Source organism: Mandrillus leucophaeus, unplaced genomic scaffold, assembly GCF_000951045.1.
Source record: "Mandrillus leucophaeus isolate KB7577 unplaced genomic scaffold, Mleu.le_1.0 Scaffold587, whole genome shotgun sequence".
Lineage (NCBI taxonomy): Eukaryota > Metazoa > Chordata > Mammalia > Primates > Cercopithecidae > Mandrillus > Mandrillus leucophaeus.
The window spans coordinates 82,822-99,403 of record NW_012106330.1 but is presented as its reverse complement, the minus strand read 5'-3'; the positions used below and the strand labels follow the sequence as shown (position 1 = coordinate 99,403).

General features: G+C 33.7%; 1 protein-coding gene across 1 annotated transcript in view; it reads left to right on the top strand.

Annotated features, from left to right (window-relative positions):
- RALGAPA1 (Ral GTPase activating protein, alpha subunit 1 (catalytic)) overlaps positions 1 to 16,582 on the top strand; it is a gene marked incomplete at its 3' end in the record, with an annotated part of 204,163 nt that overhangs the window by 108,059 nt on the left and 79,522 nt on the right. The window contains exons 17-19 of the mRNA XM_011999193.1: positions 2,627 to 2,767; positions 12,834 to 13,001; positions 16,169 to 16,293. Coding sequence (XP_011854583.1) covers positions 2,627 to 2,767; positions 12,834 to 13,001; positions 16,169 to 16,293 — 434 coding nt within the window. The remainder of the gene's footprint in view (positions 1 to 2,626; positions 2,768 to 12,833; positions 13,002 to 16,168; positions 16,294 to 16,582) is intronic.

Sequence of the window (16,582 nt, the reverse complement as noted above, 5' to 3'; positions counted from 1 at the left end):
AATATGGTGAAACCCCATCTCTACTAAAAATACAAAAATTAGCCATTCGTGGTGGTGGCCACCTGTAGTCCTAGCTACTCGGGAGGCTGAGGCAGGAGAATGGCATGAACCTGGGAGATGGAGCTTGCAGTGAGCCGAGATGGCGCCACTGCACTCCAGCCTGGGTGACAGAGTGAGACTCCGTCTAAAAAAGAAAAAAAAAAAAAATACATACATATATATATGAAATGTGATTACAACTGTAGATGATATTTTACCCTCTGTGTAACACTTTAAGATTTCCATATGTATTTGTGTCTTTGACCAGTTTTAATGAGTGATTATGTTGGAGTCAACGTAACTTTTGTTTCAAATTAGATTATAAAATTGTTGGTGACTTTCTCAAGAAGGAAAGAAGCTAGCAGGAAAACTGGAATAGGGTGAGATTCTGACATTTTGTATATGGGTTGTTTTTAAAATACACTTGATCTTTAATACATAACATGGTAAGCCATACACTAAAGACAAATTGTTGCCGTTATCTTAGCATATTCCACGCTTCTATATTTTTTACATACAGATTGTTCTTAAAGAATCCTTAATTTTATTGGCATTCATACATTTTTTTAATCTGTGATTATCTTTTTCCAGTTATAAACTATGAAATGCGTTTAGTTTTTGGTTAATGTTTGTTTTTACTTTCTCCTCCGTATCTTCACAGCCTGAAATTGTTTTTCAAATGGTTAAGCTGGACTCCTACTCAAATATAGATATTAAGTAAAAGTAAAAAATTATTGCACTTATATGTGGTAGGGAGTAGGGATTCAAAGATCGGAAGATATAGTTCTTGCATTCGAAAAGTTGGGTAGGCTGACCTAAAAACATACAGTCCACGAGAAATAGATTGTAAGCTTTGCAAAAGTGGGAATTCTTGTTTGTTTTTGTTTATTGCTGTGTTGCCAGTAAAGTAAATAATTGTTTGGGAGAGTTAGAAAAGCCTCTCAGGGACTGGGCATGGCGGCTTATTCATGTAATCCCAGTACTTTGGGAGACCAGTATGAGAGGGTCGCTTGAGCTCAGGAGTTCGACACCAGCGTGGATAACATAGCGAGACCTTGTTTCCACTCAAAATAGAGGGAAAAAAAAAAAAGCCAAGCATGGTGACACATGCCTGTGGTCCCAGCTACTCTGGAGGCTAAGGTGGGAGAATTGGCTTGAGCCGAGGAGTTCGAGGTTGCAGCAAGCTATGATGATGCCACTCCTGCCTAGACAGCAGAGTAAAACTGTCTCAAAAAAAGAAAAAGAGAAAAAAGCTTCTCAGATGAGGTAGTACTTCAAGTATGAAGGAGTATGTCAGGAAGAAAGAGACACCAAGGACATTAGCAACATACAAAGACATGATGTGATGGTGAAAGAGAATGAAAATTTTAAGGAACATTGTAAAATTCTGAGTGATGGCAGCATGGGAGGACAGTAAAAGAAAATAAAGTCTTACTGAGTGGTAGCTTGTAGGCAAGTCGTAAAGGCCTTGTGTGCGTTGTGTAATAATCTAAGGAATTTAAACTTCAGGGAACCAAGTCTGTCCAGTAATCAGGGAAACTCAGGAATTTGAAATGATGTTAATATTCAAACTATTTATTTTACCACCATTGCTATTACACTGGATATTATTCAATATTGTTTCTTTCAAGTCCTTGATTCATGTGTAACAATAACTATAACTTAATCAAGAATCCTTGAAATAAATGTTTTTTTAAAAAATCTCTGGGAAGTATAAACTTGATTATTTCTAAGTGAACTATAATTTATCTGTAATTTTTGTGAACCAGGGACTCTCCTAAGAAATTATCAAATACAACTACAAATGCAATTTTTAAAAAGTAATCCAGTTTAAAGCTATCTTTGAAAACAATTTTGTTTTTGTGTTTATGATTTGAATAAGCATAAAATTATCTATTTGTATCAAGAACCCAATTTTTCATGCTGTGCAAATTGTGTTTTCTATAAATGTTTCTATGTAAAAATTTTAATTATACTCTTATACCTTATTATAAAAGATACTGATTTGATTAGCATTCTCTTCCCAGAAACACATACTAGCCATGAGATTAAATCCTTTTGACTATGAATTACCTGAAAATTTCTAAGAAAGACCATTGAGTGATTTAGAAAACTTTGTTAAAGAGTATGAAAGTAGGAATGATTTGTTCTTATAATTCAGCCTTTTTAAGAAGAATGGCTCAGGATTGCCTAGAGATATGCCCAAATATTGTTCCAAAAGTTTCTTTGAATTATTAATATTGAGTTATTTTCAATGTTTCCATTCAGTGAATTTCTCAACCCTTGGTTTTGAGAACATAATGCTAATTAAGATGTCTGCTGTTGTTTAATGCTATTCCATTGTAACTGCTAATAATAGCATTTTCCTGCTTTATATAAAAAAATTATATTCAAAATGTTGTGTGTGTTCTCTGATTTCTTTTCTTACAGCTTGCCAGTATTTGCCGTGCTGAAATGTTTTAATTTATAATTTCCTTCCTTTGTACCTTTTAGTTTTCTCTGTTGCTGCTTTTTCTGTGACACGAGCCTTTCATTATAGTCACTCTTCTTTTTTCCTTCCCCACTTCTTTCTTTTCCTTTTTTAAAGCCATGAGAAGCCGATCCATTGGTGAATGTGCTCTGCCATCGGCCTATATACGCAGTGCTAAAAGTGCTCCTGTTCTGATCCATACTTCCAAACCCTTCTTGCCTGATATTGTTCTCACTCCCCTTTCTGATGAGCTTTCAGGTAGTGCCACCTCTGCTAATTTCTGCACCACCTTTTTCACTTTTTAATCCTCTGCTTTCAAATTTTGCTTAATCAAATAAACTCTTTAAAGTTAATTTCTTTGGGGGAGGTGTGGGAAACTGGGAAAATGATTGAGAAATCAACATTTTGAGTTATTTGAACTCTAATGCTGTCCTTGCAGTTCATTCTGGAAGTGCTAAGTTTAGTGCTGTGCCAATGTCCAGTATTTTTGGTTGTAAATGGCCAATTGTTTTTTTTTTTTTGCTCATGTTTTTTTCTTCCTCTCAGGTGGTTAAAAGAAGTAGTAGTATATATTTATATCATAGATGTCTTGTAAAAGATGACTTAGAAAGATAATCAGCACTGACTTTTAATTTCCCATTGTTTTGACTGACAATATGGTAAATCTTGAATAATTTATTCTGTATTGTCTATAGGAATGGAACTAAGTAAGGGCAATCAGTATTTGGGAAAAGTATATCATCTAAAAGTTGCTTTGGAATAAATCTTTGTATTTATATTACATGTAATCATATATAGAATTCTAAGGACTCACTCATTTTTAAACCATTCTGTGAAGCCCTGACTTCCAAGGAGCTTCAAAACCTGTTTAGCTTTCAGGTTCTGCCTCAGGTCCTTGGTCTCCAGTACTGGGATGGTCTGCTCTTTCATTAAATTTTAATTAACATGTAATAAAATGTGTAGATCCATAGACTCAGTTGAATGAGTTTTGAAAATTGTACACACCCCTATTAACCATCACCACAAACAAATTATAGTACATTTCCACTACCTCGGAAAGTTTCCCAGTGACCTTTTTGAGTCAGTCACCACGCACTCCTCCCCTCCACACAATTATAACAACTTTTTGCTGTTCATCACCATAGATCAGTTTTGTTTAAAAGAAAAATTTTGGGCATAAATAAAATCATACAATGTGCAAATTGTGCTAACTCAAAGAAACCTACTTGTTTTGTTAACTTTGAAACCATAATATAATTAATTATAATGAAATTGGAGTTGATTTTTCAGTTTAATCGATGACAATAATAGAAAAATTGGCCTCAACCCGAACCTTAATATCCAGTAAGTATTGATGGATGATGAATGGATGTATTTCACACCAGTAAAATTAAGCAACCTGAATATTTTAAGCTACCAGTGCAGAAAATTAGTAAGATTTAAAAATATGTAGATGTGATAATATAAATTTTAATAGATGGTAGGAAATGGCACACAATTTTGTTACATATGATGCTTAGCTACAAATAAAGAATTAGAATATTTTTGTCCTTTAGTTCTCCATGTAAGCACTGTACCTCCTTATGTGAGTAGCACAGATTTTGGCTGCTTACATTAAAGTATAATCTAGTTACTTAAGATGGCAAACAATGTTTCTGTTCTTAAAACTGAATTAGATACAGCTAAAAGAAACTCTGGGTTTTTTTGTAAACTTCTCTTGGATACATTTTTTGCTCCTAGCTTTTATAAAAGACATACTTAGAACATTTAATGCAAACCATTCTTGACATGTTTAGAAAAATTAAAATGAGCTTTGGCCACTTCCATTATTATTTTATTCTATTCATTTATTTATATTAAGTACAGAATTTGAATTCTCTTGGCCACTAATTCTTAAAAGTTTGATTGGATTAGACATTCCGCTACTGTCTTAAAAAACTGTCGAAAGATTTATTTTTTTGTCCATATCTTAAAGGATTTACAGAATTTCTCATCTGTAACTTAATGTTTTGGCAAATATTCATGTTAAGTGCTAAAACATTTTTTAATAGCTAAAACAAAGATAAGGTTGTTCCTTTCAAAATATTTTAGATTGGTGCTATACCCAGGATGAGAAGTTCTTATTTCAGAATTCTTGTTTTGCTGTAAATACATAATTCAGAAAGTTTACCTTTTTTATGCTTTTATGATTTAAACATTTATGAACACTGTTTGAAAGGAATTTTCTAAATGGCAGTTTTATTTGTTGTATTCCTTTTCCCCATCTGGGGTAATATGCTTTCTATGATAAATTTAAAGATTTAGATGATGTTGAGACATCAGTCTCTAAAACAAAACAAACTTTATATCTGATTATCAAAATAATGTTCATTTTAGAAAACATGGATTACATGGAAAAGCATATGAAAAATATACATAATCCTCCAAAACCAGTGATAATTTATTGACAACTTCAGATGCTTTTACTGCCAGTTTTTTATGCTTGTGTACATTTAAAATATAAAAACATAATTACAGTTAGTTTTGAATTAAAAATCATGTTTTCTCTTAGAATTTGAAAGAGGCAAGGAACCTGCCACTTTAAAATAGCAGCAAAATCCCTCCTTTCCTGATAACTGACTTGTGAATGAAGTCAGGACTTTTCAAGCTGATGTAAATTTAGAATACTTTCCAGGAGATGCAAATCGGTGTATAGAGGAAAAGATTAAAGATTCATAGTGCAAATCAACATATTAAAGACCCTTAGAAAACCTGTTAAAAAAACAAAACTGTTGGCCTGGCGTGGTGGCTCACACCTGTAACCAGCATTTTGGGAGGCCGAGGCAGGCGAATCACAAGGTCAAGAGATCAAGACCATCCTGGCTAACGCGGTGAAACCATGTGTTATTGATATCCTGTGATATTGATATCCTGTGCCATTAAGGTTCCAGAGAGAACCAATATGAAAATTAAACAGGATTAATCTTACACTAGTTTACATTGTAGAAATCTAAATTATTGGATTGGTTTTTGCCTCTGCAATTCTTAGAGGCAAATTAAAGGCTTGGAGTTTGCTTCTTCAGGTGTTAGGTGTAGAGCGAAGAAGAGAGGAAGAGATAAGAGAAAATGTAGGGGTTATAAGAATAGAGATTTGTAAAAATAGTGCTAAATTAAAAAACAAAAATCACCAAAATCTTAGATCATCAACCAGTCATACTTTTTAATTGCTGATGTTTCTTCCAAGGTTTGAGTAAATTTTACTTTAGAATAGTTTAATGTACAGAGAATTAATAAGAAAGTGAACTGTATGAAGGAGAAAAAGTAAACGGTTTTTCATGCTTTTGTAGCTCTCCCTCATGTGAATTAGCTTAAACGAACTCATAAAATATTGCCTGAGTGTATCTCTGAAATCAGGAATCGAGGTTTCTTCAAGTACTTCACCAAAAAAAAAACCTCAGTGAAACAACTTGTAGACAATCTACTTCTAGCTTACGGTTAGAAGTAGAATTTGTCAGAAAAATATTTTTCGGATACTTTCAGATAACAGGAGAGGTAAAAGGAAAGTCCTTTTAAATCCTTTTTTTTTTTTTTTTTTTTAAACGTACTAAATCTATGAGAAAGGACCATGAGTTTTTTAAATATTAAGTATCCTGCTTGGTTCCCAGCCCTTTTTTCCTCCTCCAGTGTTCTTGTTGTAACTGTCTGTACTACCTGCATTGTTGTAAGTATGATGCTATATGATAGAGCTTTATATACAGCTATAGACTAGTGTAGTTGAACAGTTGAGTATTCTTGAAGAGTTAATTTTTTTTTTTTAATTTGCTCTGTTACTTAGGCTGTAGTGCAGTGGTGCGAACATGACTCACTGCAGCCTTAACTTCCCTGCCTCAGCCTCCCATGTACCTGGGATCATAGGCACATGCCACCACATCCAGCTAATTTTTTTATTTTTTTATAGAGACAGGGTCGTAACCCAGGGAATTTCTGAACATGAAGTTGCCCAGGCTGGTCTCAAACTCCTGGGCTCAAGCGATCCTCCCCACATTGACCTCCCAAAAGGCTGAGATTACAGGCATGAACCACCACACCCAGCGCTTAAAGAGTTTTTCTTAAGTTCTGGGGACCAGTTTGAGGGCACTGTGTCAATGCACTGTTTCTTAACATCAGACTCATCTATAACAGCTTGAAAAATATGTATCAAATTTGATACAATATGTTGGCTTGCACAAACATCTAATATAATTTATTCTGGTGTCTGGGCAAGTTCACTCCTTGGCCTGCCTCTCATTGGCCTTTGATAATCACTTATTTGATAATTACTGTGCTAGATTGTATACGTTTGGTAACCCAGCCTGACAGTCATTTTCTTGATAAATGTTTAAGAGAGAAGCCAGAAATCTGAATCATTATTCTTAAGCAAATTGCTTTTACTGCCAAAAGTAACACTTTAGTGAAAAAAGGGATATAAAAGAATATAAACATGGTAGGCAGCGTTATGTATACTTCCACACATGTTTCTTATTATTTTCTAATCCAGTACTATGAGTTTCTCATCCTGAAATTAAGCTTACAGACCCAATTTCTTTCAACCAGTTCCCAAAACTTATTTGTCATTTTTGTTGCTATTGGACTCTGGTCTATCTAGGCTGTAGTATGTAGACTGCTAATGTTGGGGACCGATCTCTTTTTATTAACAAAGCTTTATTATTTGAATTGAGCTCCTTATACTTCTGTTTTGTGGCTATTATCAACCAAAAACAAAATGGTATGTCTCACAGGCCTATCCTTTTCCTAAATTCTGCCCATTATGGAGAATTTTTCATCTCATCAAAAAAGTAGGCCCTTCTTTATACAATCAAGAATTTTTTCCTGTCATCAATGTACAACAGGATATTAATATTTTACAAATTTTTCACTTGTAATCTGCTGATTGTAGCGTAATTCCAATTAGATTTTTTGTTTAAGAGATAGGTTCTCACTGTGTTGCCCATGCTTGATTGCTGTGGTGCCATCCTAGCTTACTGCAGTCTGGAACTGCTGGGCTCCAGCAGTCCTCCCACCTCAGCCTCCTGGTAAATTAATTTTTTTTTCCTGGAATAATTTACGTTAATTTTTTTGAGACAGAGTCTTGCTCTGTTGCCTAGGCTGGAATGCAGCGGTGTGGTCTTGGCTTACTGCAACCTCTGCTTCCTGGGCTCAAGCAATTCTTGTGCCTCAGCCTCCTGAGTAACTGGGACTTCAGAAGCCTGCCACCATGCCCAGCTAATTTTTTTAAATTTTTGGTAGAGATGGGGTTTCACCATGTTGGCCAGGCTGATCTTGAACTCTTGACCTCAGGTGATCCGCCCACCTCGGCCTCCCAAAGTGCTGGAATTACAAGTGTGAGCCACTGCGCCCGGCCTACATTAATTTTTAAAAAAGAACATCTCAGGAAAATGTGAAGCTAACTTAAACATGACATTACATAGCATACTCATTAGCAAAACACTATACTTTTCTTAACATAAAAAATGTATTGGTAGTTTATGTTAAGAATTTTAAAATCAGGAAAACAATATTAGAATAAAAAAGAAGATAGTCGACTGGGCTAAATTTTAGTAGTTTAAATGAAAACTATTGAGCTTGATTTGTTGCTTATAAGTCTTTTCATATGATTACAATAATGTAAAAACTGCTTTGAATTACCTACAAATTGAACATCTAATCTTAAAAAGATAGAATTTTAATAGCCTCTGTTAATAATATTTGAAAATAGATGCTCTATAGTTTTTTTTTGTTTTTGTTTTTTTTTGCTGTATATAGTTTTTACTTACCTTAAAGTACATTGCCATTGTTGCCCAAATAGACAAAAACGTAGGTAATTAGCAGAAAAAAACTGAGTTTCAAAATGGCATCAATTTCTATGTAAACTAGTTTAAATGATATTACAAATTCAGGAGCCATAAAAATATTACTGATAGCTAACATTCGTGCTTAATCAGTAAAATAATTTAACTTTAATAAAGGGGATTTTGGCACTTGGTTCTATGCATCATTTCAGAAATTATTAAAATTTTCTAGTGATATGGTAGTATTTTAACTGAAGAGGTTTTTTTGTGAGTAACTAACTTGCTTTTTACCAATAAGCAGCTATGTTTTTTTTTTTAAGGCAAGCTTTTCTTCTACCAGTATTTATTAAGCCCATACTATATGACAGGTCCTCTTTCAAGCAATAGAGATATTGCAATGAACAAAACCAAAATCCTCAAGAAACTTAAATCTAGAGGAAAGGAGTACTTTTTTCTTAACCTTTTATAAGCTGATAGTATACTTTAATGTACAGCTTTCCTTTCAAACTAACAAAGAAAACTTTTTGAACAAAATATTTCTGGGGAAAACCCGGTTTTTAAATCTAGAAATAATTGACACACTTTAATGCTAAACAGTATTAAGGAAACCCAGAGATAAAACTTGACATTTCTGTAACTTTATAGGCTATACAGGAAGCATTTTCTCAATGTGCAAAAGCAGGTTTTGTAAATCACTTGAAAACATTTTTATTGTTTCACTCATTAAATGGTTTCTAATGCTTTAGATTAACATTTAATTGAAAAGACTATACTTTCAAGCATAATTTCTAAGGTGTGTTACTAGAGGAGTTTCTCTGAACATGTGAGCACTGGAATACGGGAAGAGAGTGTGCAGTGTTCTCTTAGTGTGAAACGGACCTTTGGTGTTGCTTTGCTGCAGCTGCCATTTGCCTTGAGTGATCATTCTTCTCTTCCTCCAGGAGAGTAAGAGAACACAGTTGGTTTCCCTTAAGAAAAAGAAAAGAAAGAGAAAAAACATACAAGATTTTATTTAAAAGCTTTCATTTTTAAGTTAAAATATAAGTAACATAATTAAATTGTTTTGAGGGCATTTTTATTTAAACCTGATGCCACCATTATTTTTAGCAATTCAATACAAAGTTTTTTTGTTGTTTCCTTCTGTATAATTTACTAACATTTGTTTTAGTTAGATTTTTATTTCTAACATTCTTAGCTTTATAGAGGTAAATCACTATGCTGCTCTATGGGTTTTTTAAAATTCATTTTGTTTATATTGAGATATAACCAAAGCCTGGCTTTATGGTTTCTTAATAATGCAATTAATTTTTACCAAGTTTTATTTAAAAATTAATAAATTATTTCATGAGTACAAAACATATATGATGTATTATTCAAGAGATTAAGAGTAAAGATTAATTTCTGCCTTACTTTACACCACAGCTCCTCACTTTGTAGCTGTGTAACTTTGGGTAAGTCACTTAAACAGTTTCTTCGTTTATAAAATAGGCGTAGCACCTACTTCATGGGATTGTTGTGAGGATTAAATGAATGATACGTCAGATGCTTACAAAAACACCTGGCATATGGAAAATACTGTGTATAGTTTAGTTATTATTTAGTCTTTTTCTCAGTAAAGTTCAGCTGTAATGTATTTGTTCAACTAATGTAAGGCTTGTTAGAGTCAATTAAGCTTAATTCAGGTGCCATTTGTATTGACATAATACATCCCTCTTGATCTGAATTTAGCATGAAGTTGATTTCATGTCAGTGTTATTTTCTTCTTTGATTTTATGTAATTAGTATTGTTATGTGCCATGAAAGAACTATATTTAAAGCTTAAGACTTTAAAACATTGTTTAAATTTAAATTCTCCAATACTACAATATTGGTAGAAAAAATCCAGTTACATTTTTTTTTAAAGCTGTTTCCCTCTTAAGCTTGCATAGAAGTTTTAGATACTCATATATGGTAACAAAGTTTTAGGAAAAAAAAATAGGCTGAAATACTGGTTAAGTTTTCTAATATACAAGATGTGAGGGCTGAGTTTGAGAAGGAATTCCTAAACACAGAACATCATAATAATCTTTCCTGGCTTCTTTAGAATGGAAAAATTGTGAAATATCAATAAAAGAAATTAAAAATTAAAACTAATATTTTACTTTTTCTGACATTCATATATTTGTTAGCATCATAATGTTTTTATGATATTAATCTTTTGAAATCTTGATTTTGACCTTTGGTAAAATTAATTCCAAGCTATAAAATTTGTAAGAATTCTTATAGAACAGCTATACAGTCTTTATCCTTTGCTGAGTTCTTTAGAATATTGTGTGGAAAGAAATTTAGAGTGCATGCTGAATATAATCTCTGTCATTGAGGCAGAAGTTCTTATGATCCCTTATGGCAGATGTAAAAAACTGAAATATTTATGTTTGTCAAGATGCACAGATATGAGTTAGTTATCTGCTGTATTAAACACTTAATAAGTATAAGTGCATCAAAGTGAAGTTTGTAAGCAAATGTTTCACTTTTCATTTAGAAAAATTTCTGAATGGAGTGCATGAGGAAGAAAAACAATGTCATTTTTTAAAGTTGCACATTCCCCTCAGTTTAAGGACAAAAAGTTAATTGTTTCAGCTTCAGAAGATACTATATATTTAACCTATGTTGAGAGCCTACTAGTGTATCACCAGGAGTATACTAGAATCTTGGCATAATACAAACCTCTGTTGATCTCAATTTAGTATAAAGTAGGTCCGTTTGGACCTCATACAAAGAGGGTGATATAAATGAAATTGCAGGAGGACTAGCCTTTTTCAGCCATAGTAGCATGGATCCCAAAAATACTTCGAATGACTATCTCCATTTTATAAATGAGGAAACTAGTCTCAAAGTCTAGAGTAAGAATCAACAAATTACTTTGTAATCTTGGACAAGTCACTGCTTTGCCTCTGGATCTAAATTTTCTCATTTGATTGTTCAGTTATAGTTCTGTTTCATTTAACTTTTCTGCAAGAAGCCTAATAAGTAGCAACAGCTGACTTTTTGACCCTGTCCTTTCCTCATTATATTTTGCTGACTTCTGAAAACAATGTTTTTGTTGTTGTTATTTCTGGGTAACTTACAGACCATGATGGATTCATAGACATTGTATTTTGCTTTCAAAATTCCTGTTGAGAATTTGTATATACCTGAACAGTTAAATGATTATTTCTTCCTGTGATTTTCAAATTCATAAATATTTTTGAGGGTTTACCATAAACTTAACACGAAAGGCAGTGAAAATAATGCGGTGATATGCAACACTAAGCCTGTGTCTCAAACTTTTTTTATTGTAAATTTGATAAAGTAATTTAACCTCTCTGGGCTTCAATTTTCTCATCTGTGAGATAAATTAGATAATCTCTCTGTGAGATAGTTAAATTAGATAAAGAATCATCTATAATTCTTTTTTTTTTTCTTTTGTGAGATGGAGTTTTGCTCTTGTTGCCCAGGCTGGAGTGCAATGGTGTGATCCAGCTCACCACAACCTCCGCCTCCCAGGTTCAAGCAATTCTCCTGCCTCAGCCTCCTGAGTAGCTGGGATTACAGGCAGGCACCACCATGCCTAGCTAGTTTTGTATTTTTAGTAGATATGGGGTTTCTCCATGTTGGTCAGGCTGGTCTTGAACTCCCGACCTCAGGTGATCTGCCCACCTCAGCCTCCCAAAGTGCTGGGATTTTGGTGTGAGCCACCATGCCCAGCCTCTAATTCTTAAAAGGAGATGTACGAAGCCAGAGATAACAGTTTTTAGAGCTTGATGGTTGTTTAATGGAAAGGGCCAATAACAGGCAGGTAAAGTTTCTTCCTAGCAGATTTAAGTGGTGGTTTTGCCAAAAAACAAAAGAATACAATTGATTTTTTAAAAAATATATTGACTTTATTTGATGTCAGTGAATAAGATTTTAATACTGTAATAAAGCAAAACACCTTGGGAGAAGAGTTTCCTGACAAAGAGAACTTTAAGAAGAGGGTAGGGAGTTTCATTTCTAATATGTAATCAAACAGAGAAGCAAAATTTGAAGAAAAGATGCCTCTTACCTTTTTGGGAAGGAAGTTGGAGGATTTATTAGACCTTATAAGAGTCTACAGTGGGATACTTGGATCGACTTTCTGTGTTAAGGTGTATTTTTTCTGCGTGGAACTTAAATAAGTAGGAAAAATTTATTGGCATTTGAGTTGCTTGATTTATTGGCACAGCTCTATCTTTATCTGCACTTCCAAATGTTTCATCATCTCACTGTTTCTATGCATGTTAACATTTTAAAATGTGTTTTGGTAGTTTTCTAATTCATTGACATTACATGCTATATTGGCTTGTGCCCATCATTTTTTTAAAAAAACAGATTTGTATTTTGATTTTTTTTCATTGAGCTTACAAAAACTCAGATTTTTTTTTTATTTTAAAGCATATGCTTTAGGGTATTATTGAAATTAATAATTATTTTTTATATTCATCTAGTTCTTCTCTACATAATTTTTTTTTCTTTTACAGATATTGATGATACTCAAATACTTCCCCGCTCAACTAGAGTCAGACATTTTTCACAAAGTGAAGAAACTGGAAATGAAGTTTTTGGTGCTTTGAATGAGGAGCAGCCATTGCCTCGAAGTAGCAGCACTTCTGACATCTTGGAACCATTCACTGTTGAACGAGCCAAAGGTGCAGTTCCTGTCATTGACAGTTCATCCCGTCATGCACCAAGCTTGCAGAGTTCCACAGAGGCTTCTTCAATAACTAGATCCACTGAAAGCCACATCACTGATACTCATAGTAGAGAGTCTTCTCTGGAAGTTGGTGATAGCATATATGACCATCTTTGTCATTTAATAGGTCCAGTAGAACTTGCAGATTCAGCTTTTGAACAAATCCAGTACATTGACCTTGAAGGAGATGATGATCTTCTTTCCACCCTGAAAGAATATTTTAAGGAAAACCAGGAAAATCATAGTAAAAATGAGATAGGTAAAGACCCAGCCTCTCAGGAAGTGACTATTGCAGTAAATAGGGTTGAAAGGTTATCCTTAGATAAATTAGAATGCACAGATCAGGAAATTGAATCAGAAAATATCACCTCTTTTGTTGGGACTCCTGAAAACCTACAGTTTCAGAAAGAACCAAACTCAGCTGTCTTCATGAGTAATATCGCACCTAACCAGTCAGGCAGTTTTATTAGAACACAAATTTCTGAAAAATCTAAGCAACCAAACAGTGATAAACAGCCATCAGAGCCTAGTTCAGATAGCCCTTGTGATAAAGAAAAAAGGAAACATCTGTACAGACAAGCAGCTACAGAATTAGATGCTTGTGTTGATGTAACACTAGTTGAAAAGCTTAAGAGTGTGCAAATTAATGAAAAAATCACTGTCCCACATGTTATGCGTGCCAAGAAAGCAACACTAAAAGCACCTGTTAACCGCAGAATGCCTCATGTTACAAGTACTAGCAAACTTTCTCCAACTAAAAGGAGCTTGTCTGAAACAGTAACTCATAGAGCCAAAATCATGAAAATTGCTACTAAAAAACGAAATAGTGTTCATGTTACTTTTAGGCCATCCACTGAGTCCGTTCAGTTTTATAATCCTCTGGAAAACAAAGAGGCTCCATGGAAGATGAGACTGCGGAAGCTCGGTGGCTTTAGTAGTGGTAGCAGCAATAGCAGCACCAGCAACACCTATACCAGCTCAAATAGTGCTACGGAGCTAGTAAAACCTGGTGTGTACAGACCTCTAGATACACTTGGTACTGCATCAGTAAGTAGTAAAACAGTGAAGGAATCCACAGAGATTCCCACCACCATATTGCAAAAAGAAGGAATTGCAAGTAGTCAGTTAGGTAGTCGTAGTACTCTTAGGTCATCAAGTCATGAGGCAGGACTACAGCAGGGCTCCCTGGGTGGCGTTTATAAAACTGTTGTACATGCTCTTTCGAAGCCGAAGGCAAATGTTTCCCCACAGAGGCAGAACAGAATGCCACCAGAGGCTCCACTGAGGGATCTGTACAGTCATGTAATGGGCTATTTTGGAAGGAAAGCTGCAGGTGAGCACTAACAGTGTGCAGAGCGCAAAAGGAGAAAGACAGCACCAGTTTGGCTTAATGCAACTGAAGCAAGCTATAAGCAATCAAAAAGCTTTGGGATGGTCACTGCTTTCTCTCTGTTTGGTTATGCATGCGCCTTTTCCCAGCTGTATTTTTCCCAGCATAGAATGTTTATTTAAATTACTAATTTCCCTTATAAGGCATTTAGTTAAACCTCTTTGCTGCTGAACAACATAGGAAAGTGGATATATAGGAAAATTTCAATGACCTATCAAAGACTACCTAAATCAAGTATTTTTCTGAGTGTGTACCACAAGTGTGGAAATTAAGTTTACCAAGGAGTTATTATGCTTTCTTCCCCACCCCACTGTAGTTTAAAAGGGCACCAGATACTTCTAATTGAATTCATTTATTTTTACTGCTGATCTATTTGGTTTTGTATTTTTTCTTGATAGAAATTATTTTGACAACTAACATAATAGAAATCAAGGTCCTACAGCCAGCACCAACATTATAGTTAACTATCAGTGATGAGGAAATTATTTCTTAAATCTCAAAGTGAATTTAATCACTTTTCATTTAAGCCATTTCCAAACATGCTGTAGGCTTTTAGTTTTGCATTCATTTATATAGAATGCAAGTTGTGTCCTTGAAACACTTTCATTACTTTCTTTTTTTCTGGGATTTTAAATGTACATAAAGGTTTCACAATAGCCAATCGTGATTTAAATATGGAACCTCTATGGACAGATAACAAAAGGCAAGATTATGGTAACGTTTTCTCTATCTTGAGTCAAAGTTAAAATAACTTTACGTATATAGACTATTAACTTTCAGCAGTAAGGTTGGTTTTGATTTTATTTGTTTTAACATGGTTTTGTTAGCATGATTAACAACGCTGTATAATGCATCTTGCATTGAGCCATTAATGCCACCTGAGGGCAGTATTTGACAGCTTAGCAAAGCCTGGCCAGTCATATAAAGATAATGGTATTTCACAGTGAGCTTCTGACCAGTGTATTTTCTTAATCTGAAATACTTTGTAGTTTATTAGGAATATAAACAGTGCTCATTTTCCTTTCATTGCAGAGAAATCAACTTTTCAATAGCATAGTAGTGACATAGATACCATATTATTTTCTGTAAGTTAGTTTCCCAAGTCTAAAACTTTCTTGTTAATATAAGTGGTAAAAATACTAATAATGTAGAGATTTAAAAAAATCAAAATAACTATTTTGGATTTTTTTTGTAAGAAAAACCTTTGTGAAAGTCAACTTTGTATTCTTAAAGCACTAAAATTAGATTTTATAGTGGATAGAAACAGCAGTATATCAAAACCATAGAATTTGTATTTATAAATACTCAAATGCATTTGTATCCCACTGAGTTTTGCATAGATTCAAAGGATATATTCCCTGAAAACATTCTTTGGGGGAAATAGGAAATTATAAATTGTTAAGGCTCTAAATAGAAACATTGAGTCAGGAAAAAAGATAAATATACCAGTTTCTTTATAGGCAATATTAACCTAACTTCAGCTAGTGCTTATCTATAAGCTTTCTTGCTGTTTAAAGTTATACTGAAGATTGACTAACATCTGCTTAGTTAAATAAAGTAAATATCAATTTACTAATTCTTAAAATTAAATCTAAAAGAAGGGAAATTATTCATAAATGCATGTTTGGCAAATAATTGGCAAAGATACTTTGTTTTGGGTTGTTGTTTGTTTCAAAGTTAGAAAATGCAGTTAAGTTTTTCCTCACTATATATAGTTATTTATTTATTTTTAGTCAATAAAGAGGACATGAGCCAAAAACTGCCTCCTCTTAATAGTGATATTGGCAGCAGCAGTGCTAATGTTCCTGATCTGATGGATGAGTTTATAGCAGAAAGACTTCGAAGTGGTAATACCTCGGTAAGTTTTATTTTATATATTTGGTTTTATAGATGAGGGTAGAAAAACTAACAGATATGTACCTTTTTACACATATGCCAATTTATATATGGGAATTCTTATTCAAAATAACCTTTCCTCAAAATATAACCCTTTTTATGAATTAAGATTTTTGAATTACATTTTTATAATATTTTTTTATCTAAAGACATAAAACAAACAGCCTCATAATTTTCACCAGGGTGAAAGATCAGACAAGTACCTGTGCACAAGTACACAGGTATAAGCAGCTACCTTCCTAGTCTCCCCT